The sequence below is a fragment of the Herpailurus yagouaroundi genome, unplaced genomic scaffold (assembly GCF_014898765.1).
Source record: "Herpailurus yagouaroundi ecotype Mexico unplaced genomic scaffold, PumYag 159, whole genome shotgun sequence".
In the NCBI taxonomy this organism is placed as follows: domain Eukaryota; kingdom Metazoa; phylum Chordata; class Mammalia; order Carnivora; family Felidae; genus Herpailurus; species Herpailurus yagouaroundi.
In genome coordinates this window covers 24641123-24664235 of record NW_024412400.1, presented here as the reverse complement: position 1 = coordinate 24664235, position 23113 = coordinate 24641123, and the positions used below count along the sequence as shown (strand labels likewise).

General features: G+C 39.0%; 1 protein-coding gene across 10 annotated transcripts in view; it reads right to left on the bottom strand.

Annotated features, from left to right (window-relative positions):
• The window catches only part of TBC1D5 (TBC1 domain family member 5), a 544621-nt gene that overhangs the window by 32910 nt on the left and 488598 nt on the right, over nucleotides 1-23113 (bottom strand). The window contains exon 21 of one of the 10 annotated variants that reach the window (XM_040480115.1): nucleotides 11987-12112. The exons of the other annotated variants lie outside the window; for them this stretch is intronic. Coding sequence (XP_040336049.1) covers nucleotides 12002-12112 — 111 coding nt within the window. The 3' untranslated portion in view covers nucleotides 11987-12001. Of the gene's footprint in view, nucleotides 1-11986; nucleotides 12113-23113 lie in introns of those variants that run through there. 10 annotated transcript variants of the gene reach the window in all.

Genomic DNA, 23113 nt, shown 5'->3' with positions numbered 1-23113 from the left:
TATGGTATCAGCAGAGGAAGCCACCACCAGGAAAAACGGATGAAGAGCACAAAGGAGACTTCTGAGGAGTCTAAAAATAAGTGGTACGGGTGTGGAAGGCGACACCGCTGTGTCGGAGCGGGCGGGAATACGCTCACGGACCCTGGGACCTGCACACACGGTGCCTGCGTCCCCATCTCTGTGACCCTGACCGTACAGCAAAGCTCTCTGCCCCTCACTTTCCTGTCTGTAAAATTGGGATCACGGTAACTCCTACGTCAGATGATTGTTGGAGGACTGAATTACGGGACACTTTCCAGATGGAGTGCTTTGTGTGGTACGGGCCACGTGGTAAACGCCCACTCAGTGTCCACCTTGTTGTCTCTAGATTGTTTATAGAATTCTAGGAAGTTGTTCCAAGGAATCATCGACACGTGCAAAAGCATAACTCCCAGGATATTCACCATACGTATTCCACACACCTCCTAAATGTCTAACGACAAGTGACTTAGGTAACTTGTGGTACATTCATAAATGGAGGATTACACAACTTTTTGAAATGTTCTCATAGGAAAACATTTAACGATAACATCATATACGAGGGGAAAACAAGTTACAAAGTAGTAGGAAAAGAATGACTTTGGAAAAAAAAAAAAGGAAAGAAAGACATTCATCAAAGTGTTTATATTGGTTATTCTCCAAATGGTGAGATTATAAATCATTTTTCCCCTCTTCTTTTTGCTTATTTTTTGATTTTCCACAATGAAATCATATCATATTTTTTGTAATAATAAACTTACTATTCAAATAACATAATGGAAAGGAAAAAAGAAAAGAAAATTTAAAACTCAAATAACTCAAGTATTTCAAAATTCAAATAACATAATGGAGAGGAAAAAAGAAAAAAAAAGTTCTCCTTGATTACCAAGGAGAAAAAGATGTTAATATTTTTAACTTACCAAAATTTATTCCAAATCAAACTCTAAACAACACTATAGTCTAAACAAACCTATACTCTAAATAACACTAGGGGCGCTGAGGTGGCTCAGTTGGTTAAGATTTGATTTTAGCTCAGGTGATCTCACGGTTTGAGTCCTCCATCAGGCTCGACACTGAAAATGCGGAGCCTGCTTAGGATTCTTTCTCTCCCCTCTCTCTCCCCCTCTCCCGCTCAAGGTCGTGCTCTCTCAAAATAAACATAAAAATAACTAAATAAATAACGCTAAACACTAAGAATAACTTACATGAAATAACTTGTAAAAAAGTAAACGACGATATTTTGTACAGTGTGCAAACCCTGAGCATACTTTCAGGGTAAAAGGCTTCTTTCTGTGCACCTAACGTGGGAACATCAGTGGTTGCATGTTGTGCTTTACGGATTGCCTACAAAGAATGAGATTCTTGCAGATACTTTGAAAACTAAAGATAGTAAGCAAATTCCCCAGTAAATAAAACAGTTCCCGTTTTCAGACAGTATGTACACAAACATGTTAAATACGAATGGGAAGATCTTTAGAAATTTTGGACTGAAATTCAAAGCTTACGGCTTTACATTTTAAGGTAACAAATCATATTTCAGTGCTGAACTTGCCTTTAAAGATCATTTCTTTTGGCCCCTTCATTTTACAAACAAACTTCAACATGGCTAGGTAGCTAGCCAGTAGCAAAACTTACACTGGAAGGCTTCCTTGTTTCCCAGGCTCCGATGCAGGGCTATGTCCCACCACTGAGATGCACACTGCCTGCTGACACCAGAGATGTCCTCACGGGAAAGGTTTTGGTTTTTTTTGTTTTTTTTTTTTTAACAATCACAAAGACCTCCTTCTACCCATGTTCTAATGGTGATGTTCCTTCTTGCCTGTTATAGTCTAGAAAAAAAAAGGCACTAAAACCTAAACTCCACATTATTTTACATGACTTCATACTATTAAGAACCACTGCACTGAAGAATACTGCCTCTGGGTTAGATGGCAGACTAGGAAGCACCAGGAAATCTGTCTCCCCACCTAGACAACAATTCCACTGGCAGAACCTTCGTCATGTAACTATTTTAGAAAGCTGGAGTCCATTGAAGACTAACTACTTCCAGGGGAAAGCTTGAGGGTAAAGTGAAGTCAGTTTTGGTCCATTTCAGCTCTGAGGACAATAGCAGCTACCCACCCCCCACCCCTAGCCTTGTAGCAGGCAGCTTTGTAATTGTTCCCCGAGCAGCTTGCATGCAACTTGTGAGAGCCAAAATAGGCAAAAAGGACCCTGTCCTCCAAATATCAAGGATTTTGCTCTGATTGCTAATTCTTTTTATTTTATTTTATTTTTTAAATAGGCTTCACTCCCAGTGCTGAGCCTAATGCAGGGCTTGAACTCACGACCCTGAGGATTGAGACCTGAGCTGAGATCAAGAGTCAGATGCTTAACCAAATGAGCCACCCAGGCATCCTTGCTGATTGCTAATTCTGATCACAGTCTACAAAGAGTAGAGTGGTCACTACTGTTGCATCCACTCTCCCTGCTCATGTCCAGTGGATTTAAAGAGCCTGCATTCTTTTTTTTTTAATTTTTTTTCAACGTTTATTTTATTTTTGGGACAGAGAGAGACAGAGCATGAATGGGGGAGGGGCAGAGAGAGAGGGAGACACAGAATCAGAAACAGGCTCCAGGCTCTGAGCCATCAGCCCAGAGCCTGACGCGGGGCTCGAACTCAGGGACCGCGAGATCGTGACCTGGCTGAAGTCGGACGCTTAACCGACTGCGCCACCCAGGCGCCCCAAAAGAGCCTGCATTCTATCCTCCACTTCATTTTTCTCTTTTTCCCCTCTGGGAAGTCAGCTATTAAAGACTAGAACATTCAAAAGCAATTACATATATGAGGGAAATAAGAAAGTGACTGCATATGCCCAGGGAAAGGCACAGGTTCAGAAAAGACCTAAGAGGACCAGAAGTTCACATCTCAGGCTGATCCTTGGTACAGAGACTGCCTACAAACAAACATACAAAATATCACAATAACAGAAAACAGTAAACCTTGCGAAAGGGGAAGAATGATTTCCAGAGTGACCGCATTATTAGATTACAATATCCAGTTTTTGACAACAACAACAAAAACACAAAGCACACAGACAAACAGGAAACTGTGACCCATTCCAAAGAAAAACATAAATCAACAGAAAATGCCCCTGAAAAAGACCTGATAGCAGATCTACTGGACAAAGACTTTAAAAAAGCCATCTTAAAGATGCCCAAAGAACTAAATGAAGAAGGGGTGAACATCAAGGAAATGATAGATGATCAAAACAGAAACATCAGTAAAGAGATAAAAATCCTAAGAAGAAACCAAAAAAGAAATCCTGGTGCTGAAAAGTAACTGAAATGAAAAATCCACCAGAGGGATTCAAAGGTAAATTTGGGTAGGCAGAGAAAAAAAGGAGTCAACAAGTTACTGAATCGAAAGAAAAGAAAGGCAAGATTGAAGAAAAGTCAATAGAGCTTAAGGGACATTTGAGACAGCATCAAGTGGGTCAATATACACATGAGGGGAGTCCCAGAAAAAAGAGAGAGAAAGGGATAGAAAGGTTATTTAGAGAAGTAATGGCTGATAATGGCCCAATTTTGATGAAAGACATGCATATAAACATTCAAGAAAGTTAACAAATCCAAGTAAAATGCACTGAAAGCCCCACACACAGTGAGAATATTATATATGAATTAAAGGTTCAATACAGCAAGAAGATAAAATAATTATAAACATTTACAACACACCTAATAACAAAACAGCAAAATTTATGAAGCAAAACATGACAGAATTGAAGGGAGAAAAAGACATTCCTACAGTAATAGCTAAAGACACTTCAATACTCTAAGAATGGATAGAAAAACCAGACAAAATAGAGGATTTAAACAATATAATAAACCAACCAGATTTAATAGACATTACAAACACTCTATCTATAACAACAGCATATGTATTCTTCTCAAATGTTCACAGATCTTTTCTAGGATAGACCATATGTTAGGCCACATATTAAATCTCTATAAATTTAAAAAGACAGATGCCATACCAAGTATCTTCTTTGACCACAATTCACAAATATGTATAAACTTAACAGCAAACTTTCAAACAAGCAATGGATCCAACAAGAAATAGCAAGAGAAGTCAGAAAATACTTAGAGATAAATGAAAACAAAACTACAACATACCGAAACTTACTGGATTTAGGAAAAGCAGTGTTAAAGCTGGAAATTTACAGCTATACATGCTCACGTCACAAAACCAAGAAAGACCTCAAATCACCAACCTAATTATATAATGTAAGGAACTACACAGAAAAAATTAAACGCAAAACTAGCAGAAGGAAGGAAATAATTAAGATTATAGCAGAGATACACAAATAGAGACTAGAAAACACTAGAGAAAATCAATGAAACCAGAAGTTTGTTCTTCAAAAAGATCAACAAAATTGACAAATCTTTAGCTAAATAGGACTAAAAACAAAACAAACAAGCAAAAAAACAAAAAAAAGAACAACAAAAAAAAGAAGATTCAAATTACTAAAACCAGAAATGAAATTGGGAACATCAGTACTGATTCTACATAAACAAAAAGGATATAGAATACTATGAACATCTATATGCCATGAAATTGGATAAGCTACATGAAATGAACAAAGTCCTAGAGACATAAAATCTACTAATACTAACTCACAAATAAAAAAAATGTGAACAGATCTATAACTAGTAAAGAGATTGAACCAGTAATTTAAATACTCCCAACAAAGAAAAGCTCTGGACCTGATGGTTTTTCACTGGTGAATTCTAGCAACCTTTTAGAGAAAACAAATATTAATTCTTTTTAAACTTTTGAAAAAAAATTGAAGATGAGAGATCACTTTCCAACTCATTGCATGAGGCCACTTTAACCTGATACCAAAGTCAGACAAAAACACTAAAAGAAAACTACAGACCAGTGATCTCTTATGAACACTGATGTAAAATACTCAACAAAATACTAACAAACCAAATTCAGCAGTATATTAAAAGGATTACAGACCTTGATGCCAAGTTGAGATTTATTTCTGAAATGCAAAGATGATTCAAATATGAAAACTGCTCAATGTAATAAACTACATTAACAAAACGAGGGGGGAAAATATGATCATCTGAATTGCTCAGAAAAAGTATTTAAGAAAATCCAACACATTATGGTAAAACACAAAAAACTATCAGTAGAAGGAAACTCCCTCAACATAACAAAAACCATATATGGAAAAAACACAGACTATCATACTCGATGAAAAACTGAAAGCTTTTCCTTTAGTATGAGAGACAAAAAAAGCACAGATGTCACTTTTACAACTTTTGTGTGATAAAATACTGGAAGTTCCAGCCAGAGCAATTGTGAAGTTCAGAAAGAGACATAAAAAACATTCAAAATGGAAAAGAAATAAAATTACCTTTTTGCAGATGATATGATCTTATGTGTAGAAAACCCTAAATATTCCACAAAAAAAATCACAATTCACATAAAAGTGTTAAAACTAATAAATGAATTCAGCAAAGTAGGAAGATACAAAGTCAACACATGAAAATCAGTTTGCAGTGTTTACACACTAACAACGGACGATTTGAAAAAAAATTACAGGAACAATTCCATTCATAATAGCATCAAAAACAATAAAATATTCAGGAATTGACTTAACCAAGGAAGTGAAAGAAATTAAAGAAGACATAAATAAATGTAAACATATCCAATATTCATGGACTATGTTCATGGAAGATGTAATATTCTTAAAATGTCAATACTATCCAAGCAATCTACGGATTCAATGCAATCCCATGACATTTCTTCCCCAGAAATATAAAAACCCATTCTAAAATTCATAAAATTCATAAAATTCATGGAATCTCAAGGTACCCTGAGTAGCCAAAACAATCTTGAAGAAATAAGTCAAAGATAAATACCATATCATTTCACACATATGTGTAATTTATGAAGCAGAACAAATGGGCAGAGGGAAAAAAAGAGAGAGGCAAACCAAGAAGCAGACTTCACTATAAAGAACAAACTGATGGTTACCAGAGGGGAAGGGGGTTGAGTGAAATAGGTGATGGGGATTATGGAATGTACTTGTGCTGAACACTAGGTGTTACATGGAAGTGGCTAATCACCTTATTGTACACCTGAAACTAATTGTGTTGTATGTAAACTAACTGGAACTTAAATAAAAACTTAAAAAACTTAAAAAAAAAAAAGAAAGAAAGACTGGAGGAACTTCTGATTTCAAAATTTATTCTAAAGCTACCGTAATCAAAACAGTGTGGTACTGGCATAAAGACAGATACATAAACCAATGGATTAGAAAAGAAAACTCTGAAATAAACGCTTGCATTTATGGTCAATTTCTGCAATGGTGCCAAGACCATTAAATAGGGGAAAGGATAGTATTTTCAACAAATGGTGCTGGGAAAACTGAACATCCATTTGCAAAAATATGAAGTTGGGCCCTTATCTAACACAATGCACAAAAACCAACTCAAAATGGATCAAAGATCTAAATGTAAGACCTAAAACTGTAAAACTCTTAGAAGAAAACATGGGACATTGGATTTGGCAATGATTTCTTCTTAGCTATGACACCAAAGACACAGGCAACAAGACAACAAATAGACAAACTGGATTTCATGAAAAAAAAATTAAAATGTGCATTAAAAGATACAATCAATACAGTAAAAGGGCGATCCAAAGAATGAAGGAAAAAATTTGCAAATCACATATCTGATAAGGAATCCAGAATACAGATAGAACTCCTAAAACTCAGTAACAAAACAACAACCTGGATAACAAATGGGCAAAGGACTTGAATAGATACTTCTCCAAAGAAGATATACAAATGGCCCATAAACACATGAAAAGATGCACAACATCATTAGGGAAATGCAAATCAAAACTATAATGAGACATTATCTCACACCCATTAGGATGGCTACTATCCAAATACCAGTAAATAACAAATGTTGGGGAAGATGTGGACTAATTGGAACCCTCCTGCACGGTTGGTGGGAATGTAAAATAGTACAGCTGTTGTGAAAAAAGTATGGGGGTTCTCCCAAAAATTAAAAATAGAATTACTGAAAAATCCAGCAATTCTGGGTATATACCCCAAATAATTGGAAGCAGAGTCTCAAAGAGATATTTTTACACTTGTGTTCACAGCAGCATTACTCATAATAGCTAAAATGTGGAAGTAAGAAAGTGTCCACAGACTGATGGATAACCAAAATGTGGTACAGACATATAATGGAATGCCATTCAGCCTTAAAAAGGGAGGAAAGTCTGATAGACAACACAGATGAACTTTGCGGACATTACACTAAGTGATATAAGCCAGTCACAGAAATGCAAGTACAGAATGATTGCATTTACGTGAAGTACTTGGAGTCAAAATCATGACGACATTAAAGTAGAATGCTGGTTGCAAGGGGCAGGGGTGAATGGAAGGTTACTGTTTAATGGGTACTGAGTTTCAGCTTTACTAAAAAGAGTTTATGGAATCAATGCACGACAATATGAAAGAATTTGATACACTGAACTATATACACTTAAAAATGGTTAAGGTGGTAAATTTTATGTCTATTTTATCAAAGTAAAAAAGAGAATAGTGCTTCCTTATACTTTATAAAATTAAAAATTGCTTGCCTTAAAATCAGAGTAACCAGGTGAGGCATGAGCCCAAGGAGAGACGGCAGACAGGGCCACCAGGTGAAGTATAGGGAGAAACTTTTATTTTTCCATGAAAATCTTTCCTCTGCCCAACTGCAGTGTGACGTTTAGCATATTCCAAGAGCTGGCCAATTGCATATTAGATCCACATTCACTTCATTGGTTTACATGTGAAAGGCCAAATATCTTTTTGAAGTCAGGTGTTGGCAGGTTAAAATGATTAACTCAGATCACGTGCTTGTGGGTGGGACATATGGGACATAGATTATAAATGTTACCTTAAAATAGAACATGTAAGGCTCACAAAATTAAGAGAAATAAATTTCCTTTTATTCCTGTGCCTCTCATAATTTTTATTGAGGGGGTAAAAAATCTTAGTTTCTTACCCTGTTTTATTCTTTTGCCTCCACCTGATAAGGCAGAAATGACCCATTGTTGTCATGACTAGAGCCCTTTTTTTGTACATGGAGTTAACCACATTCTCTTTATCCTCAGCTCCCTCATCTGTAAAATCAGAGATAATTATAGCACCAACCTCACAGAGTCTTAGAGGATTAAAGGAGTTAATACATGGAAAACGCTTAGAATAGAGGACACACATGGAAAATGTTCTATAACCTTCAGCCAAGCACTTTACCATCATCCACAAGGAGAACATGCTCATCATACTAGCATACATTTGCAGCTGGAGTTATCTATAGCAAATTTCATTTCTGATTTGATACTAAATTATTCTTACTTCGACTAATTCTTCTCGGTCTGTACTATGCACAAAAATCATCTGGGGAATGCTGTTAAATGCAGTCTAATTTAGTAGGTCTGGGGTGGGGCCTGAGCTTCAGCATTTCTAACGAGCTCCCAGGGGATGGCTACGGAGCTGGTCCCCAGACCACACTCTGAATGGCAAGGATGTAGAGGACCCATCTCATGCCCTCCTACTTCTGAATACAGCTTCCAGTCCCCCTAGGGATTGGAAAGGCTGTGAAACGCTTTACCACTTCTCTGCTCTAAGGCAGTTTTAACAGATGGCAGCATGGTTAGATGCATATTTGGTAACAGTCCAAAAGACCTCTTCTCAACATGGAGTGGCATGTGGTGAGAAGACAGGCAGGGTGGCAGACAGGTTTTCAAGACAGCTTTCCAATCTCCCTCAGTCAGTTCTTTTATTTTTGTTCATCTTTTATTTGAGGGAGAGAGAGAGAAAGAGAGAGAGATTGGGGGGGTGAGAGATTGGGGGAGAGTGAGAGAGAGAATCTTAGGCAGGCTCCATACTCAGCATGGAGCCCAATGTGGGGCTCAGTCTCATGACCCTGAGATCATGACCTCAGCCAACCTTAAGAGTCAGACGCCTAACCCACTGAGCCACCTAGGTGCTCCTCAGTCAGTTCTGTATAGAGTGGCTTCAGTATTCTATTTAGAGCTAATTCTTAGGCTATTAGGTATCAATTTATTCTACTGTAAACATAAACACTTATTGTAAAATCAAATACAAATTAATTTTGTTGGATTATGGATGCTCTCTTCTGTAACTTTTGATACACAGAGGTTGTGTGTAAGTTTGAGGGAATAAAAAGATGCTTTTCCAATATGAATGCAATAAAAAGAATCACAAAGCAGGCCACATCTGTAATCCATGGTGTTTAAATTCATCCCTGATTTTCTGAAGATATTTTTATCATAATCCTAATAAGTAATATTTATTAAATATGTTTAGCCTTTTAGAAATGTGTTTTTATGCCTATTGCCATTTCAACATTGTGAGCTATTTTCATCTAAACTGTGCTTTTCTAGAAGTTGTTTACAAAAAATAAACAGAAAAGATAAGAATGGTGCCAGAAAACAGGATCACCTACTGCAGATCCTAAAATAAACAGAATACATTTTACAGTCCTGAAATAAATATACTGAAAGTGAAGATAAAATGTCTAACCAGGACAACCTCACGCAGGTATAACCAGAGGAAGGATAAAATCTTACTTGCAGAGTTACAAAACTTATTATTTACAAAAATCCTATAACTGCTCCTTTAAATAAATAATTACAGACATGGTATGTCTTAGGAACTTCCTGGCTTAAATGTGAAAATCCAAAAGGTATAAAAATGTTAAACAGAGTTACTAAGACAAGTGCTTATCTTTCGAACATTGTAACTGGGGGAAAAAAGGTCTCTCCTAGAAGGGGTGGTGTTCGGTAGCCTAATTCTATGGTGTCTGTGGAGAAATGTCCCCATCTTTTGGATTTTTAGGCTACATCACCTCTTGTTGTATTTTTATAATTAGGCAACTTGACCAATCTTTTGTAAACCAGAATAGCTCTCTCCTCTACCATGCCAATTAGCACAGATGTTACTCTATTTAACAAGGGTTTTTCCCTCTCTGCTTACACGTGAGCAGACCAACTGATGAAATCAGCCACCAGCACCGGGGCCTCCAGCTGAGTTTCGCATACTATTGCTGGCTGGGCAGACCCGTCTGCGTGCTTTCGCTTGCTGTTCCTGGCATCAAGAAAGTAGGCATCTGAACAATGGCTGACCCAGAGAGAAGGGCCTTCGCCAAGGTTGTTTTTCTTATGGCAAAGAATTGACCTGTGTAAGGATGAAACGTGCACCCTCATACCACCGTTCTCTGGGCTGACGCCCATAATGTCCCATTAGGGACAAGCAAAAAATGGCACCCTACAGCATATCCAAGTTAAGGATCAAGCATGTTCAAGAAATACTTTGTTACAACTGGTAAAATGATACCAAGCGTTGAAACAGCTTAAGCTTAATTAACACAAACACTACCAATGCTGAGATGCCGAAAATGAAAAATGAGAGAAGGAAATAATTCTCTAAGTTACCCGGTTTACTCTTATGCCTATCCCCCACTTTCAGTAATTTACCCCTTAACTAATTTATAAAAATCTCATTTCTCACTATACATCAACAAACTGCTACTAGGTTTTTTATGCGGTTGGTGAGTATCACTGGGAAATGAGGTGACTTTTCAGGCCCTAAGAAAGGCCAGAGTAAAGCCTAATACATCTGAATTCTTGCACAGCACACAAAACCCTTAACAGTTTTCAATCATTCAAAAACACTTACTGAGTGCCAGACACAAAATCTGGCACAGAGGATACTGTGATAGAGACAAGAAAAAGTCTTATAACTGAACACTGGTAGTTCTCTGACAGTCAAAACAAAGGAAGCATTTGCAGATAACTTAGGACGCCCCTCTCCTCCACCTCAACATACCGCTTCTGTAGGTTTGGGGAGGGGCTCTGAATCTGCAGCCTAAATCGGGCCATAGCTATCTCCTGAAAGTGCTTAAAGCTTCCAGAGGGTGGAAGGAAGGCTTTATGGGACACAACGCACTTGGGCTGAGACTGGAAGGAACTCTAGGAGTTTCGTGGTCTCATAAATCATTTTGGTCGGCAGAGACCGGCAGAGCTAATCAACACAGACGTACGAGGCAGTGGGGTTCACCTGAGGGAATGGATGTAGCTGTGCATTCCTGAAGGGCTGAGGAGGAACTGGAGGGAGGGCTGATGACAAGGTGAACAGAGGGAGGTCATCAAGGGCCCTGTAGACTGGGACTTAAAAAATCACAGGATTTATCGTTGGGAGAAGGAGCCCCTGCAGAATTCTGGTGGGGAATCAGACTCTGAGGAAGACATTCACTGGGAGTAAGCTGGTGTTATCAAGTTCTTGAGATGGATGTGACCGCTCTGATGAAATGGACTTACTCTAAAATTTCTAATTAACGTAGGATTGCTAAGTTACTGAGCTGAGAACAAAAATTAATAAAGTGTCATTTTTCTATATCCTCATTCCCCTAACCTGTGACATTCAGAAGCTGCACATCAAACCCGGAGTAAAATCAGTTTTGCGATAATGTTTGTTTTGAAAATGTGAATCTGTTTCAACGAGAGCGATGAGTAGGGAACTGAGCATAATGTGAATTTCATGTTTGCTTATGCACAGACACATCCACACAAACACTGGCTGCAGGCAGAAGCTGCACGTAGCCGAATCCATACAGGCAGGAATACACAAAATGCACACATGTGCACACCTCACAAATCTGCCGGCTACTTTGGTTCACAGTGTGTGTGATGGGCTCCACCCATGTCTCAAATTCATCAGATTCCAGATAGTCTTTCTTCTGCAATTTCATGGTAACTCAAAAACTGCAAGCTTTCTGAGGTCCGCTTCCCCAACCAAGCTTCAGGATTGTATTTATTATGGCATTTACTTATTTAGTTAATCACTTGACATGTGTAAAACCATGCTACCACTTTAGCTAGGTTCCTACCTTGTTTTATGCATCATTGATAAAGTTCTTGAATGTTGTTCCCCAATCCCATTTCCCCAGGAGTCCAGTAGTTTTGAATCATGATTTTGCACAGCATGGTAATTTGGGGGAACATATAAATTGCCTATAACAGAAATGACTATTCTGAACATGACTGTTCATTTGAAGAGAAATACGACATGACAAAAGAATGGTTATATTTTTCTACGACCATAAAAGCTTTAGTTGACAGATTACGGTGGCACTCTGTAGGGCTAACTAAACTCTGACTCTGCAGGGAGGAGGGTTGGTGCTCCCTGTTCATTCCTCATGTCCTCCTCCCCAAGAGGGCCCTCCTCTCAAGGGGAAGGTGACGCAGTGCAGAGCCCCAGGAGGTCTCGTGCCAAGCGCCCCACTTCTAACCTGGGGAAGGGTCTGTTCTGAGCAGGACAGGGCAGGGCAGGGCAGGGCAGGGGGGTGGAGAGGACTTGGTTCCTTGAAGACACTAATGAGCTTCTCAATCACTGGTTCTGAACCCCGACATACAAATAACCTGGGAAGTTTTCATCATTTACCATGACCCAAGCCCCACCTTAGAGATTCTCATTCAGTACTGCTTACTGCTGTTCCTGGTATTTTTTAAAGTTCTGTAAGGGATTCTAAAATGCACCTAGGAATGAGGAGTCCTTTGGACTTATTTGAGCTAATAACTTTCCTTTGTATTTGAATCAGTTTGAGTCAGAATTTCTGTTCTATTCAGCTTAAAACATCCTGAATAATGGGACACTGTCTTTGGAATGAAACACAAGGCCCAACATTTAAACAGTCTTTAAATCTCATTAGATGATCTCAGGAATTTAATTTTTTTTTTAACGTTTATTTATTATTTTTGGGACAGAGAGAGACAGAGCATGAACGGGGGAGGGGCAGAGAGAGAGGGAGACACAGAATCGGAAACAGGCTCCAGGCTCTGAGCCATCAGCCCAGAGCCCGACGCGGGGCTCGAACTCACGGACCGCGAGATCATGACCTGGCTGAAGTCGGACGCTTAACCGACTGCGCCACCCAGGCGCCCCAATGATCTCAGGAATTTAAATGTCAATTCCAAGCCAAAAAAATTTAGGCCCATTCATTTATTTGAAGAAAAAAAAAAAAAGACTTTGTGACTACTCATCCTTCACACCTAATTCTGAAGATAATCATCAAGGATACTAAAAAAGGAGTTTAGTCATAATTGAGATTGAGGGTTGGTGACTGTGACTACAGACATTGAGAAAAAAAAAACAAACAAACCCAACACTCATTTATCCTGGGCAGTAAATAGGTATTAATAGTTTTATCACAGTCCAACTGGATGATATGAAAGTTTGTTGTCTAGAGATGAATTTAGGATTGCTATAAATGTTAGCATTTTCACACAGTGGTCCCTTGCTGGTTCCATTCTTGTTTTCTTCAATTTCATTTTCAAAAGTATTGTTCTTGATATTTTATGAAGTGTGTATATTTGTGTCATAATGACTAAGAGATGCTATGTAGAGAATACAAATACGCTTCAAATCTAAAAGCCTGACTAGAATCTAGACTGAGAACATCCTGAAATTAGGCAACTTGGCAGCATTTCTCCCCGCTTATTCTAAATTACTTGGAGCATTATTTTGCACATGAGACCTCCTTCAATTTTGGGACTGTGTGGTGGTGGGTGTATATGCGTCTGTGGGGCAGGTTAATGCCATGATTTCCAATTTGTTACACTTTCTTGTTAATGGAACTCTTGATATATCTGAGGGGGCACATGGAAGATTTCAGGTAAATGTCGCAAACTTTCATGATTCTGTTTACAGTTCTGACCTAACTTTGGGATGGTGTCCAAGAATAAAAAGGTGTTGATGATCAAGAGGTCAGAGTGATCACCTGAAAGTGACTGATCCTACAGGTGGGTCTTGAAAGGCCCTTTCAAGGTATGGTGGGAATGGGTTTATCTAACGAGATCAGACGATCTTTAGGTGTTCGCCAAAGAGGCAAAAATAAGAAAGATAGGAAACTTTAGAGGAGAACGCTAAGAACATCAAAGGTGAAACAGTAATTGGAAAATACTACCAAGAAAGCCAGGAATCAGAGTGCAGTGAGGGGTGTATGAAGAAACGGTGGGGGAAGTGGCCCCTTTTGTCACTGTTTTTCCAGTTGAAACACTTTTATTTTCTTCTCTCTTGTTTTCAAAGGTAGCCCGTAACTTTTTAGGGTAAAGCTAATTTGTGCATGGCTTATTAAAATCATCGTACTTTCAGTTACTGCTGTTAAAGTTTCCATGTACTGACTTAAGTAACTTTGGAGAATATGTTCTGACAGGAAATAAGGCTATAGACAGAACTGTGCTAAGTTGGTGACGATTCTGAGGAGAAGGGAGGGAGGGCTTTGCCATCATCTTAAATAAAAAGGACGTTTGGGAATCTGATTATCTTTTCAAGACATTTTCCATACTTTGGCCACAACATCATGTCAGTGCTGAGAAGGCTGTTGGTTATTGTTTTTTTCACCTATTTTGAAAAAGTTGGTTGTGACCAAATGTACTTCACAAGCAGCAAAACACCCCAGACCAAGGTTAAGATTATGTGAGTCAAGTTTACTAGTCGAACCAAATATAATTTACAACAAAGTTAATCACATCATTTGTAATGACAGACATGCTTATTAAGAGGCTTAATAAAGCATGGATGGGGAACTCTCTGTGTAAATGATTATACTTAGTATTTTTACAGTCAAGAGAATTAAAAAACTTTTTTTTTAATATTTATTTTTGAGAGAGAGAAAGAGAGAGTGTGAGTGAGGGAGGGGCAGACAGAGAAGGAGACACAGAATCCGAAGCAGCCTCTGGGCTCTGAGCTGTCAGCACAGAGCCCGATGCGGGGCTCAAACTCCTATAACTGCAAGATCATGACCTAAGCTGAAGTCGGACGCTTAATCGACTGAGCCACCAAGGTGCCCCAAGAGAATTTTATTTTTGTTTTTCTTTTCTCATCTTATTAGTTCTTCATATTGATGCCAACATGTTTTTCTGGTACCACCCATGTTTTTCAATTTTATCATTATTGCCATGAAACAGAAAGGTCCTGAATTTTTCCAACACTTACAGTTTCCTCTTGGGGCCTTTACTAACCTAACACACGCTTTTACTTTAATTAGGAAAACTCACTTCCTTTGGGTGCAGGCCTTGGGGAATGGACATCACTTTTGTAGAGAGAAACACACTGCCTTTCCAGGCAAACACAGCCCCCAGACTTGGGCACACTTCTTGGTGAACAGAGCACAGGCTGGGTTTTTGCACCCACTTGCCCCTGCAGTGGGGCTCTTGCGAGCAATGCACAAACTGCACTACTGAATGCTCTGTAACCCACCCTTTTCTCCAGGCTTCAGGCGTGAGGTTCCTGGAGCTTACCACCTGGAATACTTCCACATGTATGAATTCCTGACACCTGGGCATCTGGGTGCAGGAAACTGGGAGGGAAAAAAAAAATCAGGTTCAGGAAAAGAGAGAAAGCTGAAGTAAAGGTGCCGAAGCTGCTGACCGACCCAGCAGCGCTAGCATGAGGGAAAATCTAAAAGGTGTTCTTGAGCCTTAAGGTTTCAAGGCAAGGGGAAAGCTGCCCGCCTGACCCAGCTCTCCCACTTTGTTCAGTAGGCCTAGAATTCCTATGACAGGAGCAAAGTCATTCTTTCTGGAATTAAAGCTCACTCAGTTAAACATACAGCTTTCTGGAAAAGTTAACACAGGGGTTAAAAAGAATAAATGATGAGATGCTAGGGGCAGGAGATTTAAAAGCAGGAAGATGCCATGTAGGTGAGAGGGTTTCACGCCACTGAGGGGGAAAGAGGAGTCCAACCTCACCGTCCCCACAGCTTGGCCTCTGGCCTCAGGTGACCATCTGCACGGAAAATTCAAAGCCCTCATCTTTCCTGCCATGCACATGTGTGCTTTAGGACAAAAATTACTGTCCCCAAGGCAATGTGGCATTGAAAGATCAAATAAATGACAAGTGTCAAGAAAGGTCACTGGAAGGAAGCAAATGCTATTAATGACACATTTAATTTAGCATGATTCAAACTGACAGGTTTCTGGCCAGGGATTCTCATTATTTCTAACCGCTTCACTTGAGCTCTTCCCCACGTATTGTCTATGCCTCCTGGGCAGTGTTCAGCACCAGTAGAGCCCGGCGCCTCTGCATTTTGTGGAGATGATGGAGATGAAGTCAAATGATGGAGAAGAAGGCCCAGCATGAGGGGAATAAGTGTTTCATTCGTTCCCAAAGGGCACCATCTCACTGTCCTAAAAAGGGCATTACAGTCAAGGTTCAGCACTCTGCTTCCTGTGGTTCGGCTTTCATAGGCTCCTCCGACATTTTGGTTAAAAATAAATGTACTGAAGCATAAAGATACTAAAAGCTGGTTATAAAACCTGTTTACTAAGCTAAATTAAAATGCTCACCCTATAAGCTGTTGACCACAGAGAGCTCTTTATGATGCTCCCTTTGATGCTCACATTTCTTGGAAATGGAATTAGGTGTTTGGGGTAAGGCAAAAAGATGGACGCAGGAGGAAGGAACGCTCCCGCAAAGATATATGGTCCGCTTTCCCTGACCTTGAGCTGGTGCACTGCAGAAAGATTGTGAACAAGGTTCATATAACACCTAATGAGTAACTAAATGCTGTGCTTCAAATATCTGAGCTCATTTTGGCCTTAGATTATAATTCCTCAGAAGCTAGAAAAACTGCTGATGCCTAAATTCATTTTGCATGTATTCATTTCAATAGACTATTATTAAATGGGAATGTATTTTAAATGCGACTGTATTTTAATCCAGTTATCATTAGTATTATTGATTAAACAATGAGAGATTACAAATGTATATTTATTAATTGAAACAATTCTATAATTAGACATACTCTAGATGCCAGCTTTCAATTCTACCCAGAAAGCCAACAAAGAAATCTGTTACAATCAATACTTTCCACATAATACATGTTCTTAGGAAGTATACATCACTGGCTGAAGAGAAAATCTGATAACTAGGAAAATTCTGGCCTCCTGGGAATGCTATTGCTCAGTTTCTCTCTTCTAACTACCAATCTAACTCAAGCTGCCTAAAAACCCACCAATGAAACATCACTGACACAACGGAACTGGCTCTCATCAAGGGCAAATGCTTCAGGGAAGGATCAGAGAAAATACTTTAGGGGTTATTTGTCCATGTAACTGTTTTATCCTTCTACCACCTTTCCACATCGTCATGGACTTCTCTAAAGCTTCCCCGTACCAGAGACTGGTTTAGGAGTAGGCATGGGATTTCAGTCTGGCCAACCATTGGGTTGGGAGGAAAGCCTGCTGGGGAGCTTCCAAGTAGACTTTTCTAGAAGATGTTGTGTATGTTAGGGGCAGGGGGCATGGCAGGATATATACTAGGCTTATGACAGCCCTCTTGAGAACATGATGGGCGTGACGTGAGGACAAAGCCTCAATGAGGATGGTAAAACGAAAGTTGGTGATGTCAATGAACAGCTGAATTATCCAATTCTAGACCTGCCTATCTCGGGACTCTTGTTATTTGAAATAATAAGCAACAAATTTCCTCATTTGAGATAATGATTTCTTTCATGTTTACAAGCAAATTGATATAATCCCAACCATTTTACATTCTGCCAGAGGCTGTGGGGGAGAAGAAAACACCCACAGCAGACATTGTTGACTGCCTACTCAATCTCCACCACCACTATCCGGTCCTAGGAAGTTGTTGGATTTTCATAAGAGAAAACAATGGTTGCATTTAATAGAAGAAATATGTTTGGGGTTCAAGTCTGATCTCTCACGTGAAGCCTGTCTGGATCAAAACAACAACAACAACAACAACAACAACAACAACAACAACAACAAAAAACCCCATGACGGCCTATCTTCTGAATCCATATTATTTATGATCTTTACTGCTTATTTGACATTAAACTATATAATGTCTCTCATGTTGATAAGTTAAATTCTTATTTAGTTTAATTATTACTTAACTTTTGATGTGTTCCCCTCTGCCCCAATTTTACCCTAAGCACCCTCGCTGAGACTACTACTCTCTGACATTTCTTATACAGATACGTCTTAGCTTTCCATTCCTAGAACATAACCTGAAGTAGATTAGGTAACGTTCAGGTTGTCTATACTTCCAGAAGTAAACATGAGTCTACTTTCAAATTAGTTTTCATTCATCTGACACTTCGTGTTATTCTTTTATCATAAAGAATAGATCAATGAATATTACAAAAATAATTATATTAGTATGACCATGGCATATGTTCACACTACCAAAGGGCAATGAGGAGTCCATGCAGGGGTCACAAAGACACGGGATGAGCACCCTCAGCAGTGCCGGGAGCTCGCAGGTGGTGCATACTTTGTTACACATCCTGTTTTATGCAGGGATTTCTAGCTCAGACAATTTTGATTTCCTGTAGTTTAGAGAGGATTCTGAACCATGGATGATAACTTTAGATCTTTGGAGACTGGTATGTATGTAATTATCAAAAAGCATAGCAGAATGTCTTGCAGTTCATCAGGAACTTTAAAAAAAATGTTTTACTTGGCTGATGTGCTTAAGCATTAGAAGTTACAAATCCATTTTAGAGTTTTTCTTATGTTCAGTATTTTCCCTATTCTTGAATGTTAGCAAAGATATTCTTGGAAAATGATTTGGCAACAATTGTGGAACATGACTAACAGTGCTAAAACAAGTAAAAAAAATTACTTAACAGTCAGATGAATGACCCAACTAAAATAGATTTCTAGAAAACTAAGTATTGGATGTCATTTACATTATCACGGAAAATTAAAAGTATCAAAATTTTCAGTTCTGTTTTCATGACTAAAAAATGAGAGCTTGCTGGAAACCATGGTTTGAATTAGGTGGGCCCTAAAGGCTCTTTTGGGAAACAAAGCAGAGGGAAGATGGTTCATGAATAAATACTAATTCTCAAAACAACACTACTACTGATAATGAAGCAAAGGTAAATGTTTAAAACTTCCTACTAGTTTGCTCACATTTCAGAGAGGAAGTATAATGATATCTTTCAAAAACATACGACATAAAGCTTAATTTGTTACCTCTTTAAAGATTTAGCTGAGTTCTGTATTCTATGATATGGCCAAATCAGGGGCATTAACAGTAATAAGTGTGATACATCTTCATCTAAAGAAGAGAGCCAGCCTGTGGATTACAGAAAGGCTTTATATGATATATAAAAAGACAATATTGAGAAGACATAAGTTCTATGACCTAATATATGATGCTTATCCAAAATAAATCACACATACTGATTTTGAAGATCATCTCTCAATTACGTTAGAACCATTATAAGCAGCTTTCGCCACACTTAGGTTGATAGCTCCTACTAGATTATTTTGTTTTTTTTTTAATTTTTTTTTTAATTTTTTTTTCAACGTTTTTTATTTATTTTGGGGACAGAGAGAGACAGAGCATGAACGGGGGAGGGGCAGAGAGAGAGGGAGACACAGAATCGGAAACAGGCTCCAGGCTCCGAGCCATCAGCCCAGAGCCTGACGCGGGGCTCGAACTCACGGACTGCGAGATCGTGACCTGGCTGAAGTCGGACGCTTAACCGACTGCGCCACCCAGGCGCCCCTAGATTATTTTGTTTTAATGTCTGTTTTCAACTGCCATTTTAACCTTTTGTTAAGTGACATCAACAATTTCTTGATCCTGGGCCACTTTAAAAGATCAACGGAGTCTTGAAATCTGCAAGGTACATATAGTTTAAGGCACTGGGGAGCCAAAGCAAGACATATCTTTGCTTCCATTTCTGGCTACTTGCTTATGTGAGAAACTGATGCTGACGATGTTAACGAAAAGCAATCTTCAACTTTTCTGAAGACATGGAATGTCCCTATATTATCCCAAGCTGGGCTGAAAATGAAAGCAATATAGGCTCAAGGGATGACATGTGTCCAGTCATAAGCTCTGGTGCCACCAGTGGCAAAGGCGGTACGTGGCTCCCGTGGGAGGACGAGTCCTAGCTATGGGCCTGAGCATTTTCCACCTGTGTACAGTTAGGCTATGATAAGCAACAGTCTCAGCATAAATCAACAAAAGTTATTTCTCACTCATACTTCACGTCTCCCAAGGCGTGGCAGGGCAAAGGAGAGGGCTCAGGAAGATCCAGTGGTGGCAATACGCACAGGTCATTTTCATTTACAACTCCCAGGATAGAACCAGTCACGTGGCTCCGACAAGGAGGTGCGATCCTATCAAGCACCTTAGAAAGGGGGGGGGGCAGATAGTGTGACCTGGCAAAGAGCACGGACTACATTATTTCATAAAATAGTAAGATAATCTATTACTTGAAAAATCAGGGGCTTTCTCTTGAAAATTCTTGCCTACTTACTTCCCACAAGTTAGAAAATATATTGAATTTTGAATAATAATTTTACATTCTGCTTTTGGTTCATAACAGGTCTATGTAAAGAGTGAGACTTACTCTAGTTCTATTTTTGTCTGACGTCTCAGTTTTAAGTTACAGTTATCACCATAAAGAAAAGTAATTAATTGGTGTTGTCGACTAATCCATATGCCACCAAACTGTGACAGAGTGCAAATGGAACGTGTCTCCATATGCCTTTTTCATTTGTTATTCCTTATTCCGCTTCTTCATAGACATGTTCTCTGTACAGGCGGATATCTCTTCTAATTTATGATGCCAATACATTCTGTTTTTGTTGTGATTCTTACTTATTATTTTTAATCTAAGTTATATATGTAACACCTTGAAAAGTCAAATGGTTCGAGAAGGCCTGTTATGAAAAACAGTTCACACAGCCCCACCCTCCACTTCCTGCTCCAGAAGGAACCACTTTCAATTCTTTTACCCATTTTTTTTTTTATCTCGGTATCTCTAGTTTATATTGCCGTCTCTTGATTTTTCTGGACAGTATTTTCCACTAAGGAAGAAAATGATTTGTTTTGGTCTACTAACCAATTTTATCATGATTTTGATGAGCTCTGTAGTCAATAGGCTTTCATTATCATGTCTACGTGAATTTTAGTCATGGCTCAGTTACAAGGTTTATCATAACCTTTCTTCCTTTTTCTGACACTCTGTTTTCCTTTGGAGTTACAATTTGTCCCATGTGTGTGTTTTTAATATTTATGAATGTTTGAGAGAGAGAGCGAGTGAGAGCGGGAGCGGGACAGGGGCAGAGAGAAAGGGGGACGGATGATCCGAAGCAGGCTCTGAACTGACCAGCCGTGAGCCTGATACGGGGCTCGAAATCATGGACCATGAAATCATGACCTGAGCCCAAGTCAGTCAACTGACTGAGCCACCAAGCACCACTGTCCTGTGTTTTAGTGGCTTTGTTTTTATAAAGGTATTAAGTCAAACCCCAATTCACCCCTAGTTTAAATCTTTTAATTTGTTCAAATACATTAGTTGTTTCCCAAATACATCATCTTTGTGGAGAAAACTTTCTGAACCTTCTGGCTTGCCCCAACCTGGGTTAGCTGCTGTTCTCTCGACCTGCTAAATAGCCGTGCTATACGTAATCTTGGGATCTCCTAATATTATCATGCTGAGGAATCTTTTTGTCTTGCTCTGGACACTCTGTTTGTTTCCTTGTTCTCAGTGTATGTCCTCATTTCTGTAAGCACATCCCCCAGTGGATTCTGAGAATGGGTGCATGAGGATAAATTTTTTGAATCTTGAATATGTGAAAGTAGCTTAATTCTAATCTCACGTTTAATTAGTTTGGCTAGGTATTGGATCTAGGCTGGAAGTAACTTTCTCTCAGAACTTTAAAGGTATTCCTCCACTGCCTTGCTGGTGTTGCTGTGAGCAATTTGTAGTTATTCTAATTCCTGATCCTTTGTTGGAAATCTTTCTTTTCCCTCAACTCTCCAAGTTTGGAGGATATCTCTTTGTTCTCAGAGTTCTTTGCTCTCAGAGTTCTGAACTTCTTCAGTGACGTGTCTGGCTGTGGGTTTCTTTTTACTTGTGTGAGACTTTCTATGGATTTTTTTTTAACTTGTTTTATTTTTTATTTATTAAAATTTACATCCAAATTAGTATATAGTGCCATAATGATTTCAGGAGTAGATTCCTTCGTGCCCCTTACCCCTTTAGCCCATCCCCCCTCCCACAACCCCTCTGGTAACCCTCAGTTTTGTTCTCCATTTATGAGTCTCTTCTGTTTTGTACTCCTCCCTGTTTTTATATTATTTTTGTTTCCCTTCCCTTATGTTCATCTGTTTTGTCTCTTAAAGTCCTCATATGAGTCTATGGATTTTTTTGATCTGAAAACTCTGGTCTTTCATTAGTGGAACATTTAATTAACTGTATTTTTTTATTATCTCCTTCATTTTCTCTGTTGTCTGGAACTTCTATTTTTCAGATTTTGAACTTCTGAGGTTGGTTCTCTAATATTTCTTCTTTTATCTCTTTCCATTTCTGTCTTGTACTCCATTTTCTTGGGAGATTTCCTCAATTTTATCAGTTCCAACTCTTCTACTGAGCCTTACATTTCAGATATCATATTTTGATTTCTAATAGCTTTTGTTGTTATCCTCTGATTATTTTCTTTCCTTCTTTTTTTTTTTCCTGAAGCATTCTTCTCCTGAATAAACACTTTTCTCCCAGTTGCTTTCTTCTATTTGTTTTTGCCTGTCTTTAACTGTCACATGCTCTCAAGTATCTAGTGATCGCTGTCTGTCATGCTCATGTACAGTGTGAACCAAAAGCTAAAAGAAAGCTCTGTGTTTGGGCAGGGCTGTGGAGGTTGGGTTCACTGTAAAGTGAACTGGTTGTTTACCTGGAGAACCTAAAGTCAGTAATTTGTGTGTTTTTAAAAATTTATAATCTGGGGGCACCTGGGTGGCTCAGTCAGTAGAAGGATCTGACTCCTGTTGTGGCTCAGGTCATGAGCTCAGAGTCCAAGGCCGAGCCCTGGGAGGTTGAGCCCTGTGATAGACTCCGTGCTGAGTGTGGAGCCTTTTTAAGATTCTCTCTTTCTTTCTTTTTCTCTTTCTCTCTCTCTCTCTCTCTGCCTGCTTACTGGAGGAGGAGGAGGAGGAGGAGGAGGAGGAGGAAAAGAAGGAGGAGG